The sequence below is a fragment of the Rhamphochromis sp. 'chilingali' genome, assembly GCF_963969265.1.
Source record: "Rhamphochromis sp. 'chilingali' genome assembly, chromosome: 18".
Classification (NCBI taxonomy): Eukaryota; Metazoa; Chordata; class Actinopteri; order Cichliformes; family Cichlidae; genus Rhamphochromis; species Rhamphochromis sp. 'chilingali'.
The window spans coordinates 32,107,125-32,119,096 of record NC_137945.1 but is presented as its reverse complement, the minus strand read 5'-3'; the positions used below and the strand labels follow the sequence as shown (position 1 = coordinate 32,119,096).

Below are 11,972 nucleotides of genomic sequence, written 5' to 3'. Positions count from 1 at the left end.
GGGGCTGTTTTTCTGCCAAGGGGACAGGACGACTGATCCGTGTTAAGGACAGAATGAATGGGGCCATGTATCGTGAGATTTTGAGCCAAAACCTCCTTCCATCAGTGAGAACTTTGAAGATGAAACGAGGCTGGGTCTTCCAACATGACAATGATCCAAAACACACCGCCCGGGCAACAAAGGAGTGGCTCCGTAAGAAGCATTTGAAAGTCCTGGAGTGGCCTAGCCAGTCTCCAGACCTCAACCCCATAGAAAATCTGTGGCGGGAGTTGAAAGTCCGCGTTGCTCGGCGACAGCCCCAAAACATCACTGCCCTCGAGAAGATCTGCATGGAGGAATGGGCCAAAATACCAGCTACTGTGTGTGCAAACCTGGTAAAGACCTATAGTAAACGTTTGACCTCTGTTATTGCCAACAAAGGTTATGTTACAAAGTATTGAGTTGTATTTCTGTTTTTGACCAAATACTTATTTTCCACCCTGATTTACGAATAAATTCTTTACAAATCCTACCATGTGGATTCATGGATTTTTTTTCACATTCTGTCTCTCACAGTTGAAGTGTACTTCTGGTGCAAATTACTGACCTCTGTCATCATTTTAGGTGGGGGAACTTGCACAATCGGTGGCTGACTAAATACTTTTTTGCCCCACTGTATGTGTAGAAAAGTGCTTATTTAAAGCCCTGCAAAAGTTAGCTTTACACAGTATATATCAAAGTTGAGTGTGTCATAAAGCATACAAAAGAATTGGAGTGAAAAAAATAACACTGACGGGTGTTAGAAAATGTTTGACGTTGTTTATTGGATTGGATGTTTGAGCTCAAAAGAAACAAGGCATATTTGCGACTTAACAATTTGTATATTAACACGGGCCTCAGTAGCATATGAAAGAATCACACATTTCTGGTTAAGTTTAATCAATAGTTTGTGAACATGGGGAAAATAATAGCTAAGTCAAGTTCACATTGATCCTGATGCCGTTTATAATAATATAATGCTCAGATCATGGAAACTCACAATAGATCTCAAAGTTAGCAATACGAACATGTGAGCATACGCTAACTGTGCTATAGAGATATAGCATCACAGAAGACTGAGATTGGGAGAACTTTTTAAAGTAAGGTATTTAAGCTTAAACTATGCTATCAGTACACCCAGATAAAATTAACTGTAACGCATGCCTAATGTATTGGTAGGTTATCTACCAATAGATCATAGAGATTTAGCTGCTTTAAAAATATATAGATTAGGATCCTGTTAACAGGACACGACTACAGTCACAGTCTCTTGTTTGAATATTCTTTTATTTTAAAATTTGGTAAATACATTCCATTCAATGGCTCGGTAACAGTAACTTTTCAGACAAATACTCATATATATTACTGATGAAATGAATAAATAGTTTTAACCACACAATTCTAAAATATTGTAAATCAATGCATTTATAGATTAATTACTTAGCAAAAAGTGACGGTCTCTCTCTTAATTTAAATTTGCTGCTAAGCGCTGCCACAACCATTTGAAGTCTGTGTGTCATGTGACCACACGGATTCTGATGTAAATCGGGGTCTCTGCTTTTATCTACATATGTAATCTGTTACTTATGGTTGAAAATTTTGAACAAATGGAAATAGCCAAGGTGAAAAATAGAGTGATAAATGCGTGCTTTTAAATTTTAGGCCAATTTGACTGTTTTGATAAACAGTGAAAAAAATGCTCTGATTAAATGTTGCCTTTCAACTTTTTGCAAATATGGAAAAAGTTCCCTGTCCTAAGTCCTATACTGATATGAAATTACTAATACATTATATTGTATATTTACATTCTGCACACAGAAACTTTTATTAGAGTAATAGTATTAATGTTGTGCATTAAAATATACTTCAAACTCTATATAATTGTCCAATCATTAAAGTGAACACCACAGACAGCGCTAATTCACTTTAGCTAAATCACATCACAATTTATTGTTTATTTATATTCTAATATATATTTAATACATATTTTATTAATCTGATTTTCTTATATAGGATAGGAGATTTAATGGAGTGAAAAAGTAAAATATTTGCCTTGGTTTTTCTTTTCATGAATAATCATTATGTTCTTCATGAAAGAGTTAATTTGAGTATTTTGTATTTATTGAAAGGGAAATTTGCCAGTTTAACTGCAGCTGTTTTTACCGTGTACCAGTGAATGCACTGATTTATCACTGGCTTCACTTTGATACTGAAAAAATCTTAAAAACAACAGAATTTGAAGCACTCCCATCCAGTCTTGGTTTGTGGTGTTACATGAGTTTGCTGCAGACTGAGCAACTTTTTATTGGCAAGTTTAATGCACGCTTTCTTTCCTAGTTGATGGGTTTTTGTTTGTTTGTTTGTTTTTTTAAATAATAAAAGTTGTGTAATTTTGTGCAACAGATTATTGGGGCAGGAGTGTAGAGGCTTCAGGATAAAATCCTCCAATTTTAAAGAATTCTTAAGCATCAAAAGTCAGTTTCGACTTTTGACCTTGCATGTGCAGGATTCACCTCCAAGCACAGAGAGCTGCCTGTGAAAGCATGAAACTGCAACAGTACTCGCAAAGCAGACACTCTTGTGTTTTTTTTTTTATTTAAATAAATCAAATGACAACCATATGAAATGAAAAGAAATTAATGCAACTAAAAATGAGTGTCTTTAGAGTGGGTTGCCGCAGCACAGAGTTTAGCCAAGGTAACACTATATTTAAGATTTGACTGCACAAAATTTAAGAAAGCCCTATTTAGCAGCTAGCCTTATGCAACTGCATTGCAGTTAGCAGTTTGTTATTTTCTCTTAGTTTTCTGTTCAAACATTCTGAAATGGAGTATCCACCATGTTGGTACCAGAGTCTCTGTTTGAATCATTCTAAGCGTTTCCGTTTGACTCAAACAGGTAGGAAAACATCACAGCAGTCTGCTCTTTGTCAAAGAAAGCAGTCAAGTGTTCCTGTTTGACAGTGACTGGATCTGAAAACCAATCAAACTACAGAGCTGAAATCAAACTGCATTTTAAGACAACTACAGACACATCTGCTTTGTAAATGACATGCTGTGGTGTGCTCGGAGAAAAAAACATCATAAAGGGAAAAATTTGTGGTGATATCATAGTGTAGTGGTTTACACATTCACTTGGCAAGCGCTGTTTCAATTCCAGCCAGATAGACACATTTCCTTCAGGGTTACGTCAGGAACGTGGGACTGCAGCCATTTGTAGATTGTGTATATACCTGATAATAATCAATTCTATTATAGCTGCTTTCCTCAGTGTTGATCAACCAGGATAAACAAAATAGGGCAATAGCAATATTTCATTTCTCTACTGAGTTTTCAAAGAAACTGATGATTTTTTTAAATTAATTTATTTTTGCTAAAGTGAGAACAACGTGTCTTCTCTCCAAAGCAGCATGCCCTATTGCACCATATGGCTCGCATTTGGCACCACGTTTTCTTGTACAGTGGTCCCTTGCTAAATCGTGGTTCACTTTTCTGGCCTCGCTCTTTCGCGGATTTTTTTTGGGGTGCAATTTTGCATGCTTTTTTTTTTTTTAAACAGTGCATTGTGTTCTGCGTCCTGATTGGCTGCAGACCAGTGTCAATTAATCTCGTGCCGTGTCTCCTGTACAGTACAGAATGATTTCGGCTTGTCAAATTTACATAAATCTTTGATCGCTAGCAGTGACTCGGAAGTGCTGTACTGTACTGCAACACATCCACGGCAGACCCGACAATATTTTAATGCTTTTCAGCATACTTTATTATTTCACCACACACTCGGCTGCAGCCCTCCTGCTACCAGCCGCACACATCACCCACAACAACAAGCTTCTCCTGCAGCCGTGCCACATGTATGTTTGTTTTCTCCCCAACAAACACAACAATGGCGACGAAACGTTTTGCACCGTCAAAGGCAACCGCGGGTGTCTTTGGTTTCATTCTATAATACTGGACTTATTTTTCTATGAAGGTTTGAACTTTGAGAGTTTAAACAAGAGAGAAAAGTGTGAAAATGTTCGTGCATGTCTGAGAAAAGTGTATAAAGCGTCTAGGAAGGGTTTTTACGGCCTTAAAACATCTAAAATAACTGTACAAAATATAGTTGGCAACTTATAGCGGGTTATTTTTGGAACTTATCCCCGCGATAAACGAGGGACCACTGTATACAAACTACAGAGGCTATAGCTAATAATGTTTGTAGCTTTTGAAGACCAAGCTGCTCACCTTAGACACAGCATGAAGAAGAGAGAGAAAGAAAATGGGTAAGCACTGGAGGGCCATGGCGTTATAAGACAAAAGTATTTTTTAACACCTGGAAGTTTTTTTGCAATAGCATTTGAATTTCTTATATATATTTATAGATATTTTAGAGTATTTTAGTAGCTCGATTTGATGATGAGATTTGTTACTGTGTTGCACCTTAGTCGCCTAAAGGCCCTGCTGAGGAGAGGTGTTCATGCAGAAGCCCAGTAATATGCAGTTGCTGTACTGAATTTATTTTTATTTTTGAACAATTTTGGGAGAATAAACACGCCCCCAGCTGGCAAAGCGAGAGTCAACTCCTCTTATCATTCACACAACACAACGCAGAGAACACGGCAATCAGAGTTTCAAGCCAGACCAGCTACATTAGCCAACTGCCTGAGCTGAAAGAAACTTGATTTTATGACTGTCAAGCTTCAGTTCAGAGTCCACTTTGAACCCCAGCTTTGCAAAACTTGGCTTATTATACTGCGCCAAGGTATCTAAATGCACATTGGGGGTCTCTGTGGGGCTACCAAAAACCATCACCTCAGTCTATTGTCATTGAATTTGAAAAAGTCAAGAGACATCACTATCTTGTGAAGTTTCTTCTAGCTTCGAGTCAACTTCACTACTACAGAACTTGACTCCACCATCTTATTAACACTTTAAAACAATCCAGCAGTCTTGCCTCCTTTGGTCTAGAACATTCACTCTCCGGAAATGGTTTCCAAAGTGATGTTTGATTCCCAAGTGCCTCTTTATTTTCATTGCACAGATAGTTGAAGCCAAGCCACTTGAAGCCACAGATACTGTCTATGAAAAATATTTTTTGCTTTTCTTCAGGGAGTTGGTCACCTGAACTCGGCTTGGTTTGTTGCACAGAAAGTGGACCATTTACCTCCTGGCTGATTTCTGGGACTGTGAAGTGTTAAATTTAAATAGAGTTGTGGTTTTGTTCCATTTTAGCCACAACACAAGCATGGCTTCACTACCTGTTAAAGTGACCAGCTTACATGCATTTTATCCCTACTGACCTTTTGTTATAACAATTCCCTCTGGGTTTGCCAAATGATTAAAACTTATAAAGGTATAGATCAGAACATAATCCTAAGCAGGTCACTGGTGAGCAAGGCAGTCACATAAAAGACTTGCATGTATGAACTACACAAATATAGAAACTATGAGTAATTTTTTAGTCAACATGTTTGATGCACCTGTGCCTACAAAGAAAATGAAAGGAGAGCCTGAAGGTTACAGAACAAAAGGGAAAAAATACATAAAAAGGCAAACTGATTGAGCTATAAAAAAAGAGAAACAGTCTCATTATCTTCCTCTTGTTCTTTGATGAGTTCACAGGGGAGCTTATTAGTCTCATCACATGTGTCAATTACAAATGCAGCCCTGCTATTTACTGACACAGAATTATTTTATTTATTTATGTTTTTTACCTTATAGCTATAAGGTGATGTCTGCTGAAGTGTATTTATATCTTGAAAATCTTTTGATTATATCATGTCAACATTGCCCGAGGTGTGTGCATTTCAGAAGCCCATCCATGGATGTGTCTGTGGGAAGAAACACTGGCAGAGAGAGGCAGGCTAATTGACTGTCACAGGAGTATGTAATAGGTCTCAGGGCCTCGTGAAAAGACAGCTTTTCACTAGATATTTATTAAAAAGGCTACATAGAGGAGCCGATGAACCCCACTTTTAGAAATAAACAGATAGATAGGTAACTCCATCTTACCTTGTCCGTAGCATTGTCCTCTGTCATGCCAGCCCTCCACATATTTCCATACGTCTTCTTTGTGGTCTTCCTTTTTTCTTCCTTGCAGCTCCCTATTTAAAATCCTTTATCCAATATTTCCACTATCCTCCTCTGCACGTGTCCAAGTCATGCCAGCCTTGCCTCTGTAACTTTGTCTCCAAACTGCTCAGCTTGAGCTGTCCCTCTAATGTATTCATTTCTAACCTTATACTTCGTGGTCACTTTCAGTGAAAGTTGTAGGAGGTTCAACTTTGCCACCCTCCTGCCTTTTTGCCAGTTCCACCATCTCCAAACCATACATCATAGCAGGTCTCATAACTATCTTGTAAACCTTGTCTTTCTGTCTTGCTGGTATTCTTCTGTCACAACTTACCCCTGACACTCGTCTCCACCAACTCCACTCTGCTTGCAATCTCTTCTTCAGCTTCGGATGGTTGACCCCAGGTATTTAAACTCATCTACCGTTACTATCTGTGCTTCTTCCAGCTTCATTGTTACACCTGACACCTTCTGAGAGCATCCTCACTGGATGCATCACCACCTGGTATGGCAACAGCACCGCCTACAACTGCAAAGCTCTCCAGCGAGTAGTGCGGTGCTCTGAACGGATAATTGGAGGTGAGCTTCCCTCCCTCCAAGACATCTACAGGAAGCGGTGCCTGAGGAAAGCGGGGAGGATCATCAAGGACTCCAGTCACCCCAGCCATAAACTGTTCAGACTGCTTCCATCAGGAAGGAGGTTCTGCAGCATCCGGTCCTGAACCAGCAGACTGAGAGACAGCTTCTTCCATCAGGCCATCAGACTGCTGAACACGTCATAGACACCTCAGCTTCACTACTGGAACTTCAACATTATGCACTCCACACTGTATATAAATGCCACTTGTTTTGCACATATTCAACTCTGTATATTTTATATATTTTATTATTATTATTATTATTATTATTATTTTATTTTATTTTTTTACTATTTAATTTGTAAAAATGTGTATACACACACACACACACACACACGTAGGAAAATATTTAGTATACACATCCAGAAATGCATACACTATTATATATTGTACATATATTTATTAGTTTCAGGTTGGCCATTCTTGTATTTTGCTCGTTTGTGTTGTTGTGTTTGCACATCTCTGTTGCTTGTGGGGCTCGCACACAAGAATTTCACTCGCATGTGCTGTGCCAGTGTGCCTGCACATGTGATGTGACAATAAAAAGTGATTTGATTTGATTTGATTTGATTTCTCATTCACAAACATGTATTGTGTCTTGCTAGTCTTGTCTGTCTGGCCGTTCTCCTAACTTTCAGTTTTCTCTGGAGCATAACACCAACTCTCCAGGCTCTCTTCCACTTGCTCACTACTCTAACTGCAGATCACAATATTGTCTGCAAACATCATAGAATAGAATAGAATAGAATAGAATAGAATAGAATAGAATAGAATAAAATTCAACTTTATTGTCATTGCACATGCACAGGTACAGGGCAATGAAATGCAGTTTGCATCCATCCAGAAGTGCTTTAGTGATATATATATATATATATATATATATATTAAAATATATATTAGCAATAATATAGATATGTGAGTATATTACAGAAATGGGTCTATTATGGTATGTTATAATGTACACGGTATGAAGTATGTTGTGAATATTCTATAACTATAAGTATGTACAGGCTGTAGTGAGTACAAGCTATGTACAGGATATGAACAGGATATAAATATGAAAAACTATACAGAATATGAAATAAATAACTTTACAGAATCTGAGATATACAGCTATACAGAAATGGGAACTATGCAAGTTGTAAACAGTTGTAGGATTAAAAATTATCAAATGTACAGAATGATTATTTACACAGAGCTATACAGTAGTGCAGTTAAGATAAGTGAGATATAATTCCTACAGAGGCTATATAAAGTGCTGGTGGTTGTGAGTGGTGGTTCAGTCCATGTTATTATTGTGTGTTTGAGGGTACAGTTGTCCATTGTGGGTGTGTGTATGTTGTTATGATCCAGTGATGTGTTTGTTGGTATTGTGCATCCCACCGGAGGATGGTTGGTGGTATTTTCCCTTTTCTTTCTTTTTCCCTCTCCTAGAAGGTGGACACCTAGGCGTGGCTGCTAAGTATCCGGGTGGAGTCTTTACCTATCCTCGGACTGGATAATTGATGGACCACCTCCAGTACTTAACGTCCGGATGACAGACACCTGGCAGTGTTTTTTGGGGGAACCCCGTTGACTCGATCACGGAGTTGTGTGTGTGGTTATTGTAGTGCAGGCTGGAGTATTCACGTGTACCTCTAGCCTTGCCATGTAAATAATTGTAAATAGGTTAACAAGTGGCGGTCACTTTTTTTTTGTATCTTTGCTGTATAACTTTCACTGTCGCAGCCTAGTAGGCGTGAGAAGCCGTTTCTTTTGTTGAACAAGTTTTCTCCTGTTTTTCGTTAGGTAATTAGGTAAGAGACTTGTCTTTTGTTTTTGTTTTTCTTTTTTTCTAGGGAAGTGTAGGGAGTGGGTTTTAGGGGGTTTTGTTTATTGTTTTGGCATTGCTCACTGCCGATGAAAATAAATGGCTGCTTAAATACTTGACAAAGGTGTCTTTGTTGGGGTTTGTGCGTGGGTGGGAAGTGAGTGGGGCGAAACTTTTGTTGCGTTTGATTGCTTGCCGGGACCAGAACGTAACATATTGGGGGCTCGTCCCTTTGGTGGTTCTTTTTGTGGCTTGTTTTCTTGGTTGGCGGTTTTTTCTTGTGTGGGGGGTGTGTGTTGGGATGGAGTTTAAGTTGGAGGACTTCACTCTGAGTCCGTCTGCGGAGAAGTTGGACAGGTGTAAAAAGGCTGACCTCTTGCTTGTTGCTGAATTCTTTGATGTGACTGTGCCGTTGACTGCGAAGAAGAAAGAGCTTAGGGAGCTCCTGTGTGTCCAGTTGACGGACAGGGGGTTGTTTGGTGAGCCGGGTCCTGCAGGGGGGGTTGAGCTGGGGGCTGTTGCTGGTGTTTCTGCCCCACTGAAAAATCTCCCTTTTCCACCTAGCCCTTCTGTGGAGGAGCTGCGGTTAACGCTGCGCATTAAGGAGGTGGAGCTAAAGAAACAGCAGTTGGAGGTGGACGCTATGCACTTGAGGATCAGGGCTCTGGAGGTAGAGAGGGGAGCCTCTGTGTCTGCCAGCCCTCCTGTACCTCGGTTAGCCCCGCAGTCACCATCCCCGCAGGTACCCTCCCCGGAGTCATCATCCCCGCAGGTACCCTCCCCGGAGTCATCATCCCCGCAGTCGCCATCTCCGCAGCCACCGGCCCCGATGCCAGGTGGTGGCTTTGATGTGAGTAAACACATCAAAATGGTGCCGGCGTTTCGGGAAACTGAGGTGGATTCGTATTTCACAGTGTTTGAACGTATCGCAGGTGCGCTGCACTGGCCAAAGGATGTGTGGTCTCTTTTACTCCAATGTAGATTGGTGGGGAAAGCTCAAGAGGTATGCACCGCTCTTTCTCTGGAGGACAGTTTTGACTATGATACGGTGAAGGCTGCTGTCCTACGCGCTTACGAGCTTGTGCCAGAGGCTTACAGGCAGAGATTTAGGGATGGGAAAAAATCCGCCAACCAGACCTATGTGGAGTTTGCCAGAGAAAAGAAAACTCTGTTTGATAAGTGGTGTCATGCTACAGAAGTAAAAACCTTGGAAGACCTGCGTGAGTTGGTGACGTTAGAAGAGTTTAAAAATCAACTACCAGACACTGTGGTAACCTACTTAAACGAACAGAAGGTTACGACTCTCGCCGCTGCTGCTATACGGGCTGATGAGTTTGTGTTGACACATAAAGTGGTGTTTTCGGCTCCTGCTCAGAGTTTTTCGTCTTCCGGTGGCCCCCCGCCCCGATGGTCTCCAAGGGGCACCCGCCGTGCCATCCCCTCATCCGTTGAGAACCGCGTGTGTTTTTTTTGCCATGAGCAGGGACACCTTATTGCGGTTTGCCCTGCTCTGAAAAGAAAAGAAATGACCAGGAAGGGTGCATCTCCTTCCCCAATAAACCTTCTACAGATAAACCCTCCTCCTTTGGGGGAGGTGATGGTACCCGAAAATGATAAGGTAGATGAGGAGTTTAAGCCATTTGTGTCACACGGTTTTGTTTCCTTGATAGGGGAAGATCGGCGGGCTCCTGTCAGTATTTTGCGAGACACTGGTGCGAAACAGTCGCTCATTCGTGAGGGGGTTTTACCGTTTTCAGCTCAATCCTATTGTGGGGCTGATGTGTTAGCCTGGGGAGTTAGGATGTGTGTAATACGGGTTCCTTTACATTTGGTGCAGCTTTCGTCTCAGTTTTTGTCTGGTGAGGTTAAGCTTGGGGTGCGACCCCAGTTACCGGTTGCAGGTATTGACATCATTTTGGGAAACGATCTAGCTGGCTGCACAGTTTTTCCGTCGCCAGAAGTAGTTGATATACCACTTACAGATAATAGTGGTTTCGCTTGTGCTACATCAAATGCTGTTCCTTTGTTTCCCGTGTGTGCTGTGACACGTGCGCAGGCACGCAAACAGGGTGACGTGGTGGGTCTTAGCGACTTTTTCTTAAGCGCTTCAGACACACTGAGCTTGCGACCCGCCTGTGAAGGTACCCCTGTCTCTGTATCACTTCAGCCGGATGAGGAGACTATGACTCTGTCAGTAGATAAAGACAAGCTTATAGAAATTCAAAAAAATGATGAGAGCTTGTCATCTTGTTGGGCGTATGTGACCGAGCCTAAGAGTGGGAGATCTGCGTCCTACCTTATTGAGGATGGGGTGCTGATGCGCTACTGGACTCCCAGTTCTGGCTGCACCCATGAGGGAGTGCAGCAGATTGTTGTTCCGCAGTCGCTTCGTTCCCAGGTCCTAAGCTTGGCACATGACCACATTATGTCCGGTCACTTGGGAATCACAAAAACCTATAACCGTGTCCTCCGTTATTTCTTTTGGCCTGGTCTCAAATCTGATGTGGTAAGATTCTGCCGCTCGTGTCACACGTGTCAGCTTGCCGGTAAACCAAATCAGGCGATTCCCGCTGCTCCGCTACAACCCATCCCGGTTGTTGGGGAACCTTTTGAACATGTCATTGTTGACTGTGTGGGTCCTCTTCCTAAAACACAGTCCGGAAATCAATACCTACTTACCATGATGTGTATTACCACTCGTTATCCGGAGGCCATTCCACTACGCTCATTAAAAACCCGTGGGATTGTGAAAGCATTAGTTAAGTTTTTTTCCACTTTCGGGTTGCCTAAACGCATCCAAACTGATCAGGGCACAAACTTTATGTCTAAAATCTTTGCCCAGGTCATGACAGAGCTCGGTGTCACTCATCACACTTCGAGCGCATACCATCCGGAGAGTCAGGGTGCATTAGAAAGGTTCCATCAAACCCTAAAAAACATGCTTCGCAAATTTTGCACGGAGTCTGGCCGTGAGTGGGATGAGGGGGTGCCACTACTGTTGTTTGCCGTCAGGGAGACATGTCAGGAGTCTTTGGGGTTCAGTCCAGCTGATTTGGTTTTTGGCCACACGGTGCGCGGTCCGTTACGTCTCCTGAAAGAGAAATTTCTCTCAGATAGTCATCGGCCGAAAGAAAATATTCTGGACTATGTTAGTTTGTTTAAGGAGAGGCTACATAATGCCTGTGCTTTGGCTCGTGACATGCTAGCAAAGGCTCAGGTTAGAATGAAAACACATTTTGATAAGAAGTCTGCAGTACGGATGTTCCAGTCAGGTGACCGCGTGTTGGTTTTCTTGCCGGTTGTTGGTTCTCCCCTGCAAGCAAAGTTTTCCGGTCCGTATGTCATTGAGTGCAAACTAAGTGAGACGGACTATGTGGTGTTAACCCCTGATCGTAAGAGGAAAAGTCGCGTCTGTCACATCAACATGCTAAAGGAATACATTGATCGTGACCGCTC

The 11,972-nt window shown here is 41.6% G+C and overlaps 1 protein-coding gene across 1 annotated transcript; it reads left to right on the top strand.

Annotated features, from left to right (window-relative positions):
* Positions 1–8,817: 8,817 nt before the first annotated feature.
* On the top strand, positions 8,818–10,303 carry LOC308385897 (uncharacterized protein; the record flags this gene model as incomplete). Its single annotated transcript, XM_080865090.1, has 3 exons — positions 8,818–9,288; positions 9,319–10,134; positions 10,187–10,303. The coding sequence occupies 3 exons, from the start codon at positions 8,818–8,820 to the stop codon at positions 10,301–10,303; spliced, it is 1,404 nt and encodes a 467-aa protein (XP_080721216.1).
* Between the last annotated feature and the right edge of the window lie 1,669 nt (positions 10,304–11,972).